The sequence below is a fragment of the Ascidia mentula genome, chromosome 2 (assembly GCF_947561715.1).
Source record: "Ascidia mentula chromosome 2, kaAscMent1.1, whole genome shotgun sequence".
Taxonomy (NCBI): Eukaryota; Metazoa; Chordata; class Ascidiacea; order Phlebobranchia; family Ascidiidae; genus Ascidia; species Ascidia mentula.
In genome coordinates, this window is record NC_138567.1 from 14,367,277 (window position 1) to 14,387,012 (window position 19,736).

The 19,736-nt window shown below is 37.9% G+C and overlaps 2 protein-coding genes and 1 pseudogene across 6 annotated transcripts in view; 1 reads left to right on the plus strand and 2 right to left on the minus strand.

Annotated features, from left to right (window-relative positions):
- LOC145889671 (transient receptor potential cation channel subfamily M member-like 2) overlaps positions 1-19,736 on the plus strand; it is a 39,388-nt gene that overhangs the window by 6,681 nt on the left and 12,971 nt on the right. For 2 of the 5 annotated variants that reach the window (XM_082980665.1, XM_082980666.1), the window contains exons 1-4: positions 18,658-18,854; positions 18,918-18,976; positions 19,108-19,291; positions 19,525-19,628. The exons of 2 other annotated variants lie outside the window; for them this stretch is intronic. In XM_082980665.1, the coding sequence (XP_082836791.1) occupies positions 18,737-18,854; positions 18,918-18,976; positions 19,108-19,291; positions 19,525-19,628 (465 nt within the window). In that variant the 5' untranslated portion in view covers positions 18,658-18,736. Of the gene's footprint in view, positions 1-18,657; positions 18,855-18,917; positions 18,977-19,107; positions 19,292-19,524; positions 19,629-19,736 lie in introns of those variants that run through there. One more of the 5 variants, XM_082980669.1, reaches the window with a different exon arrangement.
- Positions 7,303-9,485, minus strand: LOC145889677 (basic phospholipase A2 S10-58F-like). Its single transcript, XM_082980674.1, has 5 exons — positions 9,376-9,485; positions 9,168-9,297; positions 8,452-8,687; positions 7,794-7,921; positions 7,303-7,522 (listed from the first exon to the last, which is right to left on the minus strand). Exons 2-5 carry the CDS (start codon positions 9,258-9,260, stop codon positions 7,398-7,400), a joined length of 582 nt encoding a protein of 193 aa, XP_082836800.1. The 5' UTR covers positions 9,261-9,297; positions 9,376-9,485; the 3' UTR covers positions 7,303-7,397.
- LOC145888929 (uncharacterized) lies at positions 10,705-15,269 on the minus strand (annotated as a pseudogene).

Here is a 19,736-nt window from a genome sequence, read left to right on the forward strand (position 1 = left end):
ACTTTTCACCGCATATGCATTTTTTGGACATCTGTTATTATTTCTTGTTACAGTGTAATGCAAATGTTACTTGGACACTCATATGAGCAACATGAATTAAAGGTAGGATTTAAGTGCATGTAGTTTAGCTCATGTTTTCGGTTTTGCTGTTGGTTTTCTGAGCAATCGTGCCCCACATAATGTATGTTGTGAGTTTAATGATCACTCATTTGGATTTTTTACCACCATTTTCCGAATTGATTTGTAACTGTGAAACATAAATGATATAGGCTATAGCTGCAAAAACAAATTTGTGGTTTTGCTCAATATAAATACGCAAGCCAATACTTTCAACTGAATTTGCACGATTGAAAAGGATGAGCCAATTGTTGACTCGCTGAGAGAAATCTTCCAGTGGTCGGTGATAATGAACAGAAAGGAATTGGCTCGCGTTGTTTGGGAATCAATGACCGATCGACTTCCAGCCGCTGTCGCTGCAACTGCAATGCTGAAGAAAATGGCCAAAAAGATGAGTTCTACAACGACGTTGGTGAGAGCACGTCTGAAAACTGTGCATATCATTACTACCATGTATTGACTACACTTCTGTTTTACTATCGTCACTATTCACACACCACAGTGGCAAATCACATAAAAACATTATATTCCCGTACTAGCAAAGTTAGGCGACGCAACAACATAAAGAACAAGTCTGTTATTGGCAAAGAGGTACTGTTTACCACGTAACGTAACGGTTACTGTCCTTGACTTAAGCCTGACAGTCTGAACGGACATGCCGAGGAGTACGCGTCACGAGCTCAGGATATTCTCACCCAGTGCATGAAGGACGACCCTGAGAAGACGAAGAAACTTTTGACAAGAAAACATGACAAGTGGGGAGGACTTGACTGCTTACAAATGGCAGTGGACGCCTCCGACAGAGTGAGTTAAATGAATTTTTACTGATGAGGGTTCCGAATTCGATTTGTCGACAAATTTATCCGGATTATGCAAATATTTAAATAGCGTCACGGTTTGAACAGTAAAGTCACGTTTGTAAAGGTCTAAACAGCAATGCAACACATGTTTCTAACCTTACCATTTGTTTAAATTAAACTTACCTGCAAACCATTTGGAAAGGTCACGGGAAAGGACAGGTCGTTTTTCTTTTTGCAGGATATAGTATCCAACCAAGCTGTACAAAATTACCTCACCAGTTTGTGGAGAAATAACATGAACTACAACGGGTGGATACACCTTTTGTTGGCCGTTTTATTAATTTTCCCTCTCTTCTGGATCGATTTCTCGGAAGTTGCTGTTGACGAAAGTAACGAAGGCAAAATGAAATTTTACAAAATTTAAAACGAACACTTTTAGGTTTGGAAGCTGGGAATGCTGGCAGTGAAAATAAGAGGAAAGTTTCATTTCCTAAAAAGTTTTCAACCTTTTATCAAGCGCCGGTCACTAAATACATAATTGACATCATGTATCGCTTGGTATGTTGAGTTACCATAGGTTACCACAGAAATTTAATTTTCCCATAAGCTAAGATTTTGTTGCTTATTATTTAGTTTTTAACTTCATGTCTCTTGTGCGAACTTATTACAATAACTTACGATTTTGATCGTTTTGTTTCAGTTGTTCCTGGTATTGTTCAGCTACATTTTACTCTTCAACTTCTATCCCTACAACGGGTCAGTTTCGACACTAGAGGCGCCATCTATAGCAGAGTGGTTGTTGGTTGTTTGGGCTCTGATCCTCTCCTTGGACGAGATATACGCGGTTCGTTTTGTGCTGAACTAAAAACTGTGGGTTAACTTTGTTACTTACCAACCATTTACCACTTGCAACTACATTTTTTTTCAAAAAGTCGTATATTTGTCTGTATCGTCCTGTACCGCATCGTATATTAATATACTTTACTCTTCCTAGACATGCATATCTCTTTATTCGGCAAAATATTTTTGCTTATACTGTTTGTTATTTAGCACGTTATTATTATGTGCACAATTGCGTTGTTATGGTTTTGTTTATCACAGGTTTTTGGAGAGAAAAACAAAAAACTTTTGCAGAGCGTTCAGTTTTGGTTCGCTGATCATTGGAATAAAATGGCTACCTTTGCTCTGCTGCTCTTCTTGTTGGTTTTTTTTTTAAGGTTTGTCACGCAAACATGAGTTTTTGTAAGCAATGATAACAAAACCATCTTTTTCAGGTTTCACTCTGATTTGAATCCCTCACGGGTAATTCTGTCTCTGGCCTTTATTGTTTACTGCCTTCGGTTGCTGCAAGTCATAACTTTAGGAGAAACTATCGGCAAGAAAATAGTCATGATAGGTTATATGGTAAGCATGAGCTGAAGATTTTTTTTTTTTTTTTTCTGGGACGCGCTACCAACAAAGCTACCAAACGCTTTTCTCTTTAATGCTTGAATCTTAGCTATCAAATATTTTGTTTAAACATGAATTCCGCTAATATTAATTCTCTTTACCTCTGAAAACATGCTTCGCATTTGGGAAGTGGTTTTTGATTTCACCAGAAAAAATTTCCAACGTTGTCCGACTATTCTGTAAGATAACATCCGCTTGTTTAAAAGAGAACAGTTTTTGTAAATATTTGTTTTTATTTCGCAAGTTGAAAGATCTCTGGTTCTTTATTGTCATTGTGGTCATCTTTCTATTCGCGTACGGAGTAACAAGCCAGGGAATGCTTTACCCGAACGAGACAAGATATTGGTCGGCCATCAAAGGAATTTTCTACAAACCTTACTGGCAAATATACGGCGAGCTTTTCCTCGATGAAATAAACTACGACCCGAGTGAGTAGTTTGGCCCTAACTACAAATTTTGTGTTCATGTAGAATTACGCATTGTCTTACTCTATATGAAACTGTCGACAGGTGCAAGTAAATAGTTAGTGAAAACAATTCTACCGTGTCCAATACCTTTTACTGCAATTTTGTGTTTTTTTTTGCCGTCGTAAGAGTGCTCAGGGTAAGCATCTATTTTTCGTTTAACTTAAAGCATCTTCTTTTGTTTAAGCTTCTTCTGCGTTTGAGTGCACGAACAACCAGACGATGCTAAACGCCGGTTACCAACGTTGTCCACAGCAACAAAACGCGGTTCCAGTGATTTCAGCCTTCTACATGTTGCTAGCCAACATCCTACTTCTCAACCTTCTTATCGCCATGTTCAGGTATATAATATTCAAATAAGCAACTAGCGGGGTTGTAGAATGTGTGTTATTGAGTGTAAAAACTAAATCCTAAATTAAGGCAATTTGCTGGTCGACCGCGTAAATTATTACGATTCACAAACCGCATGTCGCTACGCAGGAAATTTACCTCGAACTGAAAAAATTCCCAAAAAGGGTTATTTATTATGAACAAAATCTGTACCAAAGCTCTTAATAAAATTATTTGAAAAAAGCAGTTTAGGTTTTTATGATTGGGTGTGAATGGGATTTGTGCTTTGCCTTGTGAAGTTGTGATATATAGAATATTCGCCATCCTGGCTTAACGCGTTGATAACAACAAAACATGTATTTTTTAGCTACACGTTTACAAAGGTGGAGGAAAACGTCTCCATTTGGAGGTTTCATCAGTACCGACTGATTGCAAAATATCAAACCCGACCACCTCTGCCGGCTCCATTCAGTGTAATTTGGTATGTCTTGAAGGCCGTATCGTGCGAGTCATGCACAGAAAACAAATCGGGTAAGTTTCGCCAGTGATTCCAAAGCCTTTTCAAGCACAATTTTTCTCTTGTAAAGCTGTCGTCATACTACGTAAATATGTAGTACCTTGTAGTAATTTGGTTGATATCCGCTAATGTACATCTTCTATTTTATTAGTTCTCCATTCAGGAATATTTCACTGTTACAATTACTTCATTGTTCTCGTTTGAAATAATTCCCAAGAAACCTTTTAAAACGTTCGACCAATTTGTAGATGAAGACAAGAGAATTAAAGACCAGTTAGATGAATTCGAAAAGCAGAACACTGACAGTTATCTGAAGGAAGCTGCGCATGCGCCAACCTCGTCGACTCGGACACAAGGCCGGGATGTTCCGCATGTCGACTCTTCTGAAAAGTGGTAGATTACTTGCGTGTTTCAGTGTCTTATTGCAAGATATGCTGAGAAACAGTACACCCATGCAATTTCGCCTTGTCTAGATATAACACTTGGAAAAATTGTTCGACAATTGCAGATACCCCACCCTCCCTTGTTCGGCGATCACAGCTATCGTATCGAGATCATAAGGCATTGCAGCCTATAGCTGGATCAGCCTCATTTTCGTTAAACTATGTGCGAAATTTGAAAAATCTTTTCAAACCTCACCCGGAGCTTGATTTTTGGAGCCTGGCCTGTGATACCTGTACACCTAATGAAGCCATGTTAACTTTAATAACACTTTGGGCAACCACCGTTGCAGCAAAAACTATTTTCCTTATATTTATGTGTGTTGTTTTATGAAATTATCCGATATTTTTACTCGTAGGCAACAGGTTAGTGCGATCGATGACCGCGTGAAGAAACTGAAAGCGAACCTGGGACAAGTGAGCGAATCTCTACAGTGGATTATGCAGGCGATGCAAGACAACAATACAGTGCCTCAAAATCTCGAACAAAATAGTAAGAAACGATTTTTTGCACTTTATCTGTTACTTGACAGATTATCAAATTAGAAATATCAGAACAGTAGTTTTAATCAAAATTTTATTTTGATGAATTAAAACCCCTATTTTGCCCTATTTTCGCAGTCCATGTCAAGGCGCTGACGAGTCCATATCCACAAAGCAACGTGGAGCGGTTTCCTGTTCCTGGGGTCTTGGTATCGTGGGCGGTAAGAAAGTAAATTAAATATCACGGAAAGCTATCATGCCACGTTGTTGAGACCGCAGAGCGAAATTTCAAACTATTTTCGCAGATCCCCATGGCGTCGTACCAACCAAAATTTTACACTTCTGAGGCGGTTGCGAAAAGTCCATTTCGGGCTGATCCACCACTAGAGGGCACTATAGGCAATCCGCACCCACAGTTCAACACATACGATTCTCACTACAAAGTGGACAGACGAAGTTACGGGCGAAAATACCCCATTGTCAACAACCTACCAAGGTAATTGTTTTCCAAGTGTAATTTGTGGATAATATTGCTTTACAAACCAAGAGAAGTGAGACATACTGCAACACAGCATTGTTGGTTTTCAAAACTATTAAATTGCATAGATTTTCACACAATTGCCAATAATCATGTTATACCCGAATTAAACCATTGCTGTATGGCAATATAACTCTGCTTTGTGTTAACAACTCAACTTTTTAGTATTTTTATTCATTTCACCATAATGCAGAAATCCCATGGGTCGCACTGGGATGTGGGGCCGTGGTCTGCTCGGAAGGTACGGACCCAATTATGCTGCTGACATCATTGTCACTCGATGGGTGAAGGGTGACGATGGCAACGATCTGGAAATTGAAGGAAAACGTGTCTTGGAATTCATCGCCATTAAACGTGAAGACACTGGAGATTGGGCGATACCCGGGGTAAGTGTGTTCGATTCACTCTGTTTTACTTTTGAAATTCGTAACAGTGGATGAATATCGCTGTTTCAAGCCACTTTCGTGTTGTGTCAAGATCTTGCTTTCTTTGGGTTTTGTTGCGTCAAACGAATCTTTGCCTCGAACGTTGTTCATGTCCAATTTCCAATTAGGGAAAGTATTTTAATAACATGTGAGGATGGTGACCTTGTTTGGAGGCAAACTGCAATAATTTTTGTCATTACTTTATTACACCATGCATATCTCAATAATTTGAACTCATTTACATTTGTAATTTCTAAGGCTCTTCTTGAATATAAATACAATTCCTGAGATATGCACTATGGGGTAACCATGTATAGATCGGTTGTGTTTGTCAATATTGTACTTTAAAAAGGACTTCAACGTTGTTTCACCAGGGGATGGTTCACCCTGGAGAGACAATAACTGAAACTCTACTGCGCAAATTTGAGGAGGAAGTCAAATGTGAAAATCCTGATATGGAACCTGAGGAGCTCAGAAAAAAACTCAAAACGTTCCTGGAAGGCAACGTCGCCATTGAGGTGAAAACACATTAAATTGTTTGTTATAAAATTCTTTGCATTGTGACGTCACTATCAACCTCAGGTATTCCGAGGTTACGCTGACGATCATCGCAACACGGACAACAGCTGGATTGAATCAGTAGCCATGAATTACCATGACGACAGTGGCGAAGTGCTTGGCAACCTGGTTGTGTCTGTGAGTATCTTAGTCCATCAGGAAGCTTATTTTAATACTTACGTTTAATGTATTTGCAATGGCGAAGTTAGAGCAGCCCAGTAGAAATTGATTGTATATTTGCTAAGATATCGTCGTTTAAACTTGTTGTTACTCTTTACAAATATGAAAATGCATTATTTGTCAATTATTTACGTAGTTTGTTTTAACGCCTGTGTTCACCAAAACAATTGAATGCAGAAACGCAAATATTTGTTGTTCCCATGACGTCATACTACTATTCCAACCTATTGTAGCTAACACGTCAGTAGCGCTACAGAAGGGAAGGGCGTAAAACTCCATAAACGGGACGAAAAAGACGGACCTATTCGATTAAATATAAAATAGACCCCCTTGTGTTTAAATTCATCAATTTTTTTAGATATTTATGGAGCATTACTGTTAATGAAATGACTGTAGAACATCACGAGGCATAATGTTTGAAATGTTGTCATTTATGTGACATTCCTGAAGTCTTGGCGACCCATAAAGTTGTGCGACCCCCGGTTTCCCACAAATAAGGGTTATTAAAATCGGTTATTCGTTGCTTCGCAGCCCGGTGTTGTAGATGCAAAAGGCGCCAAATGGAAACGGATCGAGAAGTCGCTGAAGTTGTTTGCGAGCCATCAGGCTTACATTGAAAAAGTTGCCGTGAAGAAAAAAGCTTATTTCTAAGCCTTCTGTGACCAACGCAGAAAGATTTTTTGATTAACGTCTTGTCATCACTTTCTTTGAGTTTATCCAACATGTGACAATCACCTATAATTACCCATCAACTTATTTTTAGTGTATATGTGTGTGTTTTGTTCACCTTTGGTGAAAACCAGTATTTCTGTACTAATTCTTAAGTCGATATTTTTTGCACTTAATTGTGCATCGCATTTAACTGGTCTCAATCTGCACCTCAACGTTGACCACCAAATCATTTATGTGGCAACTGTTTAATTCAAATCTATTTCTGAATTGTAAAAAAAAGTGTTTCATGCAAATACATTGAAAGTGTGTTTTTCGGTGAGCTATATCCTGCAAACTTTATTTCAAAATGTAAAGAGCCTGTGATGAATTACAAACTCAAAATATCGGGGTGTCGTAAAAGTTGTTCGGTGTGAAATAGTCAAAGTTAACAGCTGCTCCTTCGTATGAAAAATCTTGTGTGGAAGAAGTTGTAGTAGCGGTTTTTCTTGGCAAAGCAAGCGCCGGCCTTTTTGTCGCATTCGCAAGCTGCTTTTGCCAGACCTCTTCCATCTGCAATGGTTGGCAGTGGTTTATATAGCTCGCCCCGGGTTACATGACTTTAAACATATAATATAGGCAGGGAAATTGCGTTTTGTATCTTTGTTACTATGATATGTGAAATGAAATATGGTGGCCCAGTATATCAATTTTGTCCCATTCTAACTTTTTTCTTATCAAAGTTATTGGACGTAATGAATGCGTGTATTCTGTTGAACATTATAGGCCTATAGTTGCACATTTTAAATATGGCATCACAGTGTTTCCATTTGCTAAGACTTACAGCACGTTGTTCGCTTATTGGAACACTTGGTCTTGTATATGGTTGTGGCAGCCAAGAAAGCAGTCCATTTGGTGCCCTTGTATTTTTTTGCGACAGCAAGCAAGCAAAGATCATGAGCTTTGCAGCATCTAAAATTGCATTTGATGAAAAAACATTTCTTCATAATAATTCCTTATGCATTAGGTATGACAAAGAACTTTTTGAAGGATGCCAAAGTCTTTTCAGGCACAGTATTACACTGGCGCTTATCGCATGTCACTTTGTTTTAAGTCGGATGGATTTTACTGCTGTGTTAGTTAACAGTTGATGGGATTGTTCAGCTAAATTACAGAAGCATCCGGCGTATGCCTAATTATGGCATTTACGTTTGATGAGGAAGTAGGGGAAGCAATGATTACTTCCAACCAAGCGTTGGCAGATCAACCAAAAAGAAGTTTTTGAGGTTCTCATTGGAGGACGTAAATAAACACTTTGTCCATTTACTTGAAACTTTTTTAAAGCTTCTTGATTATACAATGGTGGTTCGCTTGCTTAATCCAGTTCAACAACCACTAAAATATAAGGTTTGAATTTCTTTCACAGAAAAAATTTACAAATAAATCGGTGGCGAAGTTAAACAAGTAGAACTTGTCACCCCTTTAAAAAAACAAAGACATACGCGTCAATAGGATCCACAACTCTTCCAGCTCCTCCCCATCCGCACCAGCATCCGTATGCGATGTATCTTGCTCCAGATCCTAAAAGGTTTCCCAAATTTGGTGTCAAACCGCGATAGCACGCAATTGAAAATCCGAGGTTGTATGGAGGAATACTGGTGGAAGTTAAATCACCCTCCTCCTCTTCAATCTCCAGGAGTTCCCTCTCATTGAACACCGGCCAGTTGTTCAACTCAATCTGAATAAAATTGTTCTTATTTGTGTGACGTAATATTATGTTGCTGTTGCTGTTGCTATTATATTTTAATAATCTGTCGTTCTGGCACAATTAACGTGAATTTTATTGTCTGACGTTTCAACTGTTATACAGATAGGCTCCATCAGGGTGCACCTATAGGCCTACCCGTGGCGACCGAAGGTTAGCAGTATCGGTATACATCAAATGTTGTATTTGACAATTGAAGGTAAACCTGTGTTTCCCAAAATAATTTTTCCACACAACCCTACAAGGTTATTTAGGTTGATATGACACCCTAAAACGTCAAAATAAGTGTTTCTAGTATTCCTAAAATGTCCAACAAACCCATATACCAAGAAGAAAGCCTGATCGCAATTCGCGGCCATGATATCCTGTGTTCAAATCCCATTGTGATAAAAAACATTTCAAGCACATTTGTAATGTAAATATAACCGCTTACTACATGGGCACACTTTTTACCTCCCGCGCAATTTGGTTGGTCCTCTGCAAGTTTAGAGCATTGATGCAAGTGCAGATGACCAAGTTAGTCGCCAATAGCAACCAGTTATTCATAGCTTTTGTGAGCCTCAACGCCTTATCAAAAATACTTCTGTAAGAAAGAATCATCAATTACATATTACACATAAAATTACATGCATCTCAATGTTTTCTGCTTTACACATCTTACCAATAAGCTGCAGCAGTTGACCGAAATACTGTAAGGGTTTATATCTTCAAAAGATTATGCGAAGAAGGAAGTATTTCTTCAAAGGGTTGAACAATACCCCTCAGAGGAATCTGATGCAAGCAGAATATCTTTTGTATGGTAGTTGCGTATGGGTTATGAATGACAACCTCAACACCAGCTGTATCCTTTTATTGTGTTTGCCACCTCAATCAAACAATGCCGGGTTTTTTATGGCTGGCAAGGAAGCAGTATACTGTGTAAGCGTAAATCATGATACAGTGTTTCCTATCAACGAGCAAAACAGATTTATTCCACAAAAAATTCTCACAAAAGACCCTGACAAACTTTACGAAATACAAAAGTACATTGAATGTGAATTGCTCTATTTCTTATTTTGGCTCGTTTTTCTTTATGCAGTCCTGATTTGTGTTTCATACATTTAAACCACAATGTTCTAGAAGCAACACAACCATATAATGTTTTTGGGCAAAGCTGCTTCGGCCTAACAGGTCTCATCACAATGTTCTACCTAACTTTACTAAAATGCTCTGGGACAAATTTTAACAGACGCCTCTGTAAAATGCGCCTAAATGCGATGATAGAGAAAACAAACGCCCACATGGTTTCAATTTAATTTGTGAGAACTAAGACCCATACGAACTGTAACGTACTACATTTCGCGATAAGATTTCTGGCTAGCGGCTCTTTCACACTGAAGTATTTTGAGTAGTTTTTTTTTCCGCAATTGCCAGAACGCATGGTGTATCTAGCTGTTAATCCAAAACAAGTGCATATTCACGAGCGAAGGGTTTAAGTTAATTGATATGCTGTGTCCGGTCTTACCACAACACAATGCTTCGACCGATATATCTTGCTCCAAAAACAAGATTAGACTATTTCAGTAAGATTGCATAAAATTAATCCCTTTGTTTTTGATTCTGGGAATCATTCTCCACTCTTACCATTGCTATGATTTCCCCAAGCTCCGACCGGTTCAGTTGTATATGTGGCAAGCTTTCAACTGTGTCCAAGGTGTGCTAGAGGTAGCAGTGACCTTTCTCTGATTTCAAACCATTTTACCACACACTGACAATGCTTATTTTAGCGAAATTTTGTATATCTTCAGTAAAAAACTGACTGGTTTTAAATGTTTCCATATTGCTTGTGAATTTAAACCCGCATAAAATTGTCTGTTTTAATTAACTGAAAAAATAAAAAATCAAGAACGCTTTAGTTACGACTCGGCGATCATTGAACACCAAAGAGTTTCAGGTTTCACAAACTTGACGATAATTTCGTATGCTTTGCCTGTTCGCCGAAATGCCACATTTACACAGTTGATACTGCAATCTCTGGCAGGTTATGTTTAGCATTTGCTTCTTGTGGACTTGCTTGAAAAGCTCGAAGTTGGTTAAGCAACATTGTTGGGGCATTCGAATAGATCAGGGGATTCAGAGAGCTGTTGATGGGAAGAAGGATGACTGCTGAAAGAGCGTAGATCACCGGAGGTAAAGGAATTCCACCGAAGTTCATAAAAGCCATGACTGATATTGGAACCCAACAGAGGAAATCAGTAACGATTAGACGAAGAATCTTCTTCTGCATTTCTGTTGAACGAAAATAAATAAAATTTGAAGTACTATAGGACACGTGGCAAAATTAACTATAAGCCCAACTTTTATTTTGCTTTTCCGATTTTCCGCCCATTGACGTATGGCCCACTTGGCTAGCACTCGTAACAGATTTTCTGTAAATCCAGAAGTATGAAACCGCCACAAACACGAATGCTATAAAGTTGAGTGTGATGATGGAAATTGAATATCCCCATGCTTTGTCGTTTGGTGTTACGTAAAGTTTGCTGATGCGGACGCTGTTGGTGCTGTAGTATCTAAACAAAGTTACCGTTTTTGTTTTAATAATTATCTAAGAATAAAAGTATATGCTGTACCCGAAGTATCCCGATATATCAAACATATTTGTGTAATTGTAGTAAATCAGAATTTGCTGGAAATCATTCCAAGTATTGGCATTACGTACACGCATGAGGGCGCTGTTTAGTGCTTTGGAATCAAAATCGGAGTTATTGTGTTTTAAAGTGACAAATCGTCTCAAGAAAGGATTGATATCTACAAAGATGTTAGTGAGTAATTACTGAATTTTTGCTACAAGAAACACACTTTTCACTGCTATGAATGCTAGGCGTTGTTCAAAACAAAAGCGGCATAATTTGGCAATAGGACTTTCTTTAAAAACTAAATCGCGTGCAGCTTTACGATGTACAAGTTCAAAACGTTACCAAACCAAAATAGCTTAACCCGTCGTGTTTCTCATGCCTTTGTCATCTTACTTTTCATCTCCACGACGTCGTTGTCGAAATATGGATTTTCCTTTATCCATGCCCTCATTTCGAAAAGATTTTCAAATTTTGACAAAAGGGGAAACAGTGCAATGGAAAATGACAACATCCAGGACACAATAATGCAGAGAAAAACTGTCGTCAATTGTGGTTTCCTCCTTGCATTGAATGGCTGTAAAAGTTGTTTTGGGAAAAAATAACATTAAAATGTGTAAAGAGACAAAAACTTACGTTTGTTATGGTGTATAGTCTAAATACTGTCAACAGAACCATTGTAATCATCGATGTTTCGCTTGAAAGTACGACCAAAACGCCCATAGCTTTACAGATCACACTTGACCTCCATGCAAGATCATTGGCACAATATCTCCCGGAATACCGGACACCAGCAGCACCAAGCATGAGGAGATAAATTCCCATTAGAAAGTCGGATATTGACAAGTTAAGAACAAGCAGGTGATTTGTTCGACATGCAGCTGTTGGCGTATTTTTATTCGTTAAACTTCTGAGCTCCAATACCATCACAATCTGAGAAATACTGCAGTTAATGCAATCCATGCCCTAATATTGTATTTTAACATTGTAATACTGCTGGCTGGATCACCCTTTCCTGACAAGTCGGAGGTGAAAAATCAAACTCCTGGTGAGGTTTGATGTGATTGCATAGCTGTGTTGTCTTTAGTTTACCAGATTTCCAGTTAGAGCCAGAAAAGCCATGATCCACACGACGGCTCGTAGAAATGGGTTTGCGATCAGCTCGTATCGTGATGAAAATATATTTTCATCAGTACTTTTAGTTAGAGTTGGACATTCATCACTCCAGTCAGAGCAATCGCCAACACCGTTAAATTTCTGATGGGCAGTGTTGTTGTATTTGTTGTAATGTTTTTACCTCATGAAAATGAACAAACCTTTTTTTTTCAACAAATAATGGCTGTTGATTTTCGCAGTAAAACCTTCCGTCTTTTGTGCAGTACATTTCGTCACTTTGGTCATCGCAGTCAATATTCAAATCACATACTTCATCTTTACTGATAGAAATCTAAACAAGTTATATGCTGAGCAAGAAACACTGTAACTGAATATAATTAAGATCAGCTATTCTTTTGCGGACTTAGACTTTAACCCCACAGCATATTGATGCTGAATCTGTCAAATGACCTGTATAAGCAAAATATATATTTGCTTAAATTTCTGAACGTATTACTGTATAGATAGGCTCTATAGGTCTGCCCGCATTCGGTGCAAAACAGTTTTGGATCATCGAGTATCCAAGTAATTTAGAAGTATCTACAAATACTACATTTATAAGATAAACTTCTTACTTTCTTTCCACTTAAAGCTGAACAATTTATTCTTCCTTGTTTTGTGCATTTTTCCAGGTATTCATCGTTTCCGTCAAGGCCATCTAAAAATCCGTTGCAAACAAAGGATAGAGGAATGTGCGTAAAAAACGCGGTATTTGTTCTGCAATACGTCTTATTGCAAAGTTCCGAGCTTTCATCCGAATAAAAAACTTGATTCTCGTATGAGTCATAAAGGTAATCAAAATCATGCCGGCCGTCACAAGGCAGTGTGCTGGTGATCTCATGTTTTTGGATCTGTAAACAAAATTGACTGGAAAACAACAATGTGATAAAACAAAACTCCCAGGAACCGTGTTTAGGTATGCAGGTTCGAAGATGGTACATTACGTCAATACATACGTCAATCACACCGGTATTTTCCCTGGTCCGTAATCTGTGGCAGTTTTTGAAAGTGTCTCTGAAAAAAAATATGTTTTGACTGGTATTTAAAAAAGACAAAAGCCACATTGAGATAAAGCGTTTTTTTTGATGAAATAAATGCTGAATCATTTGTCAAATATGATATTGGCCTTAAGTTGCTTACTTCCGATTTTCATATCCTCCTGTCTTTGTGGATTGACAGAGACATTCATCACTCATGTCAGGACAATCAACCATACCATTACAAACTTGTGACCTTGAAATTATTGTGGGGTCATTTATGCACTGGAAGCATAAGGAGTAGTTAAAGGTCACCGAAGGAAATTTTCGTATATCTCTGGACAAAAATGTCTGAATTAGGTTAGTTTATGGCGTTTGTAAGTATCTAATCACATACCTAGGTTGGCCTTCATAATCGTGCTTAGTCGCAGAATACACGGTACCGTTTCTAAAACATTTGAAACCATGTCCTGTGTTTGGTAAAGTTGGACAATCATTACATGGATGGCCGTCACATACAGTAGACCTCCTCCAACATATTGAATCCGAACACCAGAAGTGAGAAGGGCACAATTTTAAACAAGCGTGGTTGTCAGAACAGGAGCCGTAATCGTAGCAGACTTCCTCTTTGGTATGAAAACATTCTGTGCGGTTGCCTGGACGTATGATGTTGTGACACACTCCGTGCTCGTCAAAGCAGTTGCACTTTTAAGATGGCCTGGAGACACATGTTATGAGATGAAAGTTGTCGTGTGTTTGGGAGCTCTCTATCTCACAGTGATTCGTGTATGATTTCTTTCATACGTAGTTCATATTCTGCCGAGCAGTTAAACTCGTCACTTTTGTCTGGGCAATCAATAATTTTGTCACACACACTTGATCTTGCAACGATCATGGAATTAGTTTTGCATTTAAAACACAACTGTTTGTTGAATGGAGCGTTGGATATGATGTAACGGATGTCCCTGTACAGATTTTTAAAACAAGACACAATAATTTTGAAATCAAACCGTAACTTTAATATAGTACCTCACGTCTCCGTTTTCCATGGAATAACACAAATCTGACTTATCGTCACAATCAGCAACGCCATCCAATAAAAAAAGCTGCGGAAGATTGCAATTCCGACCATTGCGAACACATTTAAACCCGAACCCGTTATCCCAGTGTTGAAAGGCCGGACAATCGTTACAAGGATCTCTGTCACACACAGTTGAACGTTTCCAGCAAGTTGAGTTAGGACACATGAAGTGTGATGAACATCCACCGTCGCAAAAATCTATGTTGTTTTTGCACGTTACGATCCCATTGCAAAATTGTTGGTAAGACAGAGCACATGTTTTGTTTTTTTGTCGGTCCCACACAGGATTGCAACTGTTAAAGCGAATAAATATTACAATTTGTCGGAATGTGGTGTACGAATGCAACGGCAAATAATAGAAAATGTCTTTATATTGCAAAATAGCTATAGTTTGAAAATAGCAACGGTTCATTTTTCTGGGGCAAATTGATAAAGATGCTTTTGAAATTCAGTGTTTGATATGCACGCCATGAACTATCACAGTTTCACAACAGAAAATAGAGTACTTCATCCTGATAAAGGAGATGCGAATTCTTCTTTAGCAATCACGTGAATCCTTTCTTTGAATATTCGTTGTGTCAGGTTGTGCAAAATATTAACAAGTATAGACCAGGGAAGCGAAGAATTATTTATCACTTAATTCAAAGCTACTCTACCTGACATAGGAAGACAATGAGTTGTATGGAGGAGTTTCCTCAATACCCGGCGACCAATCACTGAAGATTTTCATAAAGATCGCAAGTTACCATCTCCTTTGTATGTCAAAATACGACAGGGATAAATACTGTTGTAATGGCAAATCTGTATGTTTTGGGCGAGCGGGAATCTGATAAACAACCTCAATTTCATCACTTGCGTCTGAGCAATCTTTAATTCCATCACAAAATTTCGATGCATTAATAAAACTTCCGTCCAAGTCACACTAACCCCGTTTACATGACGGTTTAAGACGGCTTTGAAGCTGACTCGCCGATCCGACTCTCTCGTTTATGGCGAAGAGAAAAAGGCAAGCGTCTTAAGCCGTCTCGGCCTTCGATCTAACGCGGAGAGTGGTTTATGGGACAGCTTAAGCGATTAAGTCAGCTTAAACCCAGTTGCGACAAGTGCCGCGAAGAAGTTAGGATTAGGTGATTTGTTTATGAGGTTGTGCGTTGAGGGTTTGCTGTTTACAATAAACCTTAAAAGTAATAAACTAGTTCTAGTACAACTAGGTGAGTATGCTCTATGCTGCAGGGGCGAGAAGGATGTGCTTACTGGAGTTAATTTTGATAAATACTGCACAAGTGTTAAATGAATTGTACAAGCATCAAGATACAAAAAAGCAACATTCGTTTTGAGGACCTAAGTTGCATTTTGGAGACCTGAAGGAAACAAATGCATTGCAGGAATGCTGACATTTGCTTGAAAGAATGCACTTGTGTTAACTGTTTTCATTTGCTGCTGGATGTGCTATAATATAACAAGTCAATGCAAACTGGTTGTTTATTCATATTTAGGCTACTGCATCTTATTTATGCAAGGATTATGTGAACAACAATCAACCATAAAATATAAAAGCAGGCTTATGTAAACCTTTTCTGTACGTCAAAAAAAAAAAATATGACATGAATGCCATGACACAAGTTTATGTTATGTAACTATCACATCTTCTGTATATTTGTTTCAAATTAATTAACATTGGGCTGGTATGAAACATTCCATTCAGTCTTTTCTGACACTCAATTGTACATGGGATTACGGGATTAGGCAGCTTCTGAAAAGGATCCTGTGAAGAAGGACAGAGATAATTAATACTACTAAACATGAAATTTTCACTTGAATACTCTTACCATGGTGTTGTTGTGAACACATTCCAGGAAATGCAGCCTTTTAGTTTAATCAGAAATTAAAAAATATGGGTTGCAGCAGGCTTTCTAGTTATATCTGGCAAAGTAAACTCACATTATAATCAAGGACCAATTTACAGCAAGCATTTGCACAAACTAACTGCCAATAACTTTTCTCTGCATGCTTAGATTAGAAATATTGATAATTTATTTAGTAAAGAGTCTGAATTTACAGCCTGTCAGCCCGAGACAGCTTAACTTAAGCTGACTTAAAAGCCCCATGTAAATTCGTCGTTTTCGCGCGTCGAATTTGAAAATCACGTGACCCGGTCACGAGTCGACTTGATGCTCAAGTCGACTTGGCCATGTAAACAGGGTTACTGAAATTCTGTGAAATTTAATAAGTTGGATCAAACTGTAATCACACATATCCATAAATCCTTTTTTTTGCGTAAATTGTTGACATATAAACTGTAGTTTTGCTTTTAGGTTATAATCAATAAATGTATTTGTGAATGTCGAAACCAAGGTATTGCGAGTTCAACAATCCATGAAAGTATTAAGTTCTTTTAAGCACCATTGGTCCAAAATTGGAAAAAAATAACATAAATTGTATTACTAAATGCCGTTGACGGAAGAAAAACAGAATAAGCCATAACCGGAAACAAAACGTGGGTAAGCAACATTGTGTGGTTACATGCATGAGCTACATCAAGCTAATAAATACAAAACATTTAATGAAAACAAGGCTTTAAACAAGATACGTTTCCTGACTACACCTGCGTGTACACTACTCGTTTGATTGATGTTCAATAATTTGTCACACATCTAAGTAGCAAACACAGAATCAGTATTTCAAAAACGTTCAGCGTCTTTAAAACACATCTCATAGCTTCACTTGCGTTGCGATAGAATTGTGGCTGTCGACGACATTCTAATTACCACCCATAATTTCCGATAAGGCTTGTCGGAAACAACCTTGGTCAATAAGGTAACGATATTGTGTTTCATTTTATACCTCATTGTCGGGTATTGCGCTGCAATCACACCGTAAATCAATTTGGAATAAAGTGTTTCCCACTGCCTGAATATACACAAACTTGTATGCTTCGATTGCTTGCCTCGAAATTTAAAAATCGCTTCCACCTCTTCCGCTCGCGTGGTTTATTGCCACAGCTTTTTAACCGAAACAAAAAGGCAAAATTCATGTAAGATAACATCTATAGCCGATTTATGAATAGATCCTACAAAAAGAAAGCGAAGTGACATTTTACTGAGTTGCACAAATATATAGCCTAGTTTCGTATTCATGTGCTTAGGGCAGCGGTTCTCAAGGATAATATGAGTCAATATAGCTTTCTGCTAGTGTGCATTGAAAACATGCGAAAAACCGCATTATCTCTGCTAATTCCAAAATGATCACACGTCAATAGAACTACGTATAGGAAGTACAACGGTTATGGAATATAATGTAGTCAATATCCTAAAGGCAAAATGCCTTCGTAACAAAACGGATGTTGGTGGCATTTCTTCAAAATGCCGAGAAATCGTGCTGGTGTAAACCGCAGTCTGGGCCACGACCCAATAATAGGTCACTACCTTACCAGAAGGCAGTTCTAAGGACAATGACTGTGTTTCTATTCATTTCTATAACGTTTATATGTAAATTATGCCCATCGTTGGAATTGTAATAACAACCTATATCAATACTTCCTTGAAATTAAGGAAAAAATATTGTTGTTGCCCCGACAAAACTTGCCTCTTGGCGTGTGAATGGATTCGGGTGTTCGTATTCCAGTCGACCAACCGATGCACAAAATTAACGTCTTATGTTTGCACTTGTGTTATATAAATACACCCCCTCGCAAATGCAAATAAGTGTAATACTAAGGAAACTGAGTAAAATATTTCGCCCTATGGCTGCTGGATGGTATCATGGCAAGCTTGTTTCTTTTTTAGCAAAAAAACAAGGTTCAACTTTTTTCTGTATGTCACGCGTGTATAAAAAGCAAATTTTTACTTGACAAGCCAATCTTCCACGGAAAACCCGAGGCATTATTGCTCGTGAATGAAAATGCATTTTGCATGAGACCACATCTATTCCATATATAAAATGCCTTCCGAACAAAGAATTAAATTAGTTCGTTTTTTAAAGTTATGTGAACACACTATGTTTCAGGAAAGTTAATTTTTGTGAAATACTTACACGTCCACATAAAAATAATATCATTTCGGCTGTGAAAAATTCGTTTTTTTTTTAATTTTAGGGAAATTCCCATGTTGTACTGAGGTTGGGTGGATTGATTGGTGAAATGAAACATTCACCGATTTAGCAGTAAAGCGTTGGGAGCGTTTGCCAAAGCCAAGTAGCATGTCCGGAAATCGTATATCACCTTCACAGGGAAGTGGAACGAAGCTGCTTGGTAAAAAAAACAATTCATACACCACCACAGGTTTTACATCTATTGGTGTCGTCAGGTCCAACAAGGGTAATATAATCCCCACAAAATTTTCATCTGTGCAATATTCTTTTTTACTATGACATTTTGCAGACTTTGACCATGGAGAGCTTGAGATTATTGGAGCAAAAAATGATCTAAAAACCTCGCAGGTTTGTCCATATTTTGTCAAAACTTCACATGACTTTTAGCTTGTTTGAATGCATTCCTGACAAATCCTGTTGAGTTTTTGCTTTGCAGTGGTTTTTGTACAAAACTGAATACAATTTATTTGCACTTTCAGTTCATTAAAGTTTCCCACAATATTCAAAATATTGGCAAAGTCTATGACCACATCAAACATGTTTGGAAACTCGAAGAACCAAATCTTATTGTTTCTGTAACTGGAGGTGCTCAGAACTTCAGAATGAAACCAAGACTTACCAGGATATTCAGGAAAAGTATAATTAATGTGGCTGTGGGCACAGGTGGGGTGATTTTGTATTTAAATGTTAAAAAAGTATTTATGTAACGTGTAAAACTTATGTAAAGCTGTTGTTGTTTTCTCGATAACCACTTTTGGGTCTTAGGTGGTACTTTTATAGTGCTTTATTTTCCATTGTTTGTCATGGAAATAAATTGTGTATGTTGAGTTAAATATATAAAGTTAACTAAATTATATAATATATTTATATATATAGATCTGTTTTGGCTTATGTAGGAGCGTGGATTGTCACTGGTGGGACAAACTATGGTGTGATGAAACATGTTGGCAAGGCAGTGCAAGAGTACTCTGCTGCAAAGTCAAGAAAAGAAGCCGAAAAAGTAGTTGCATAGTTAGGATTGTCATGTTGGCTAATTTAAAACCTTGTTTTAAACAATGAAAGTCCAGGTTTTAAATATTATATATACCTCGATAATATATTAATGATT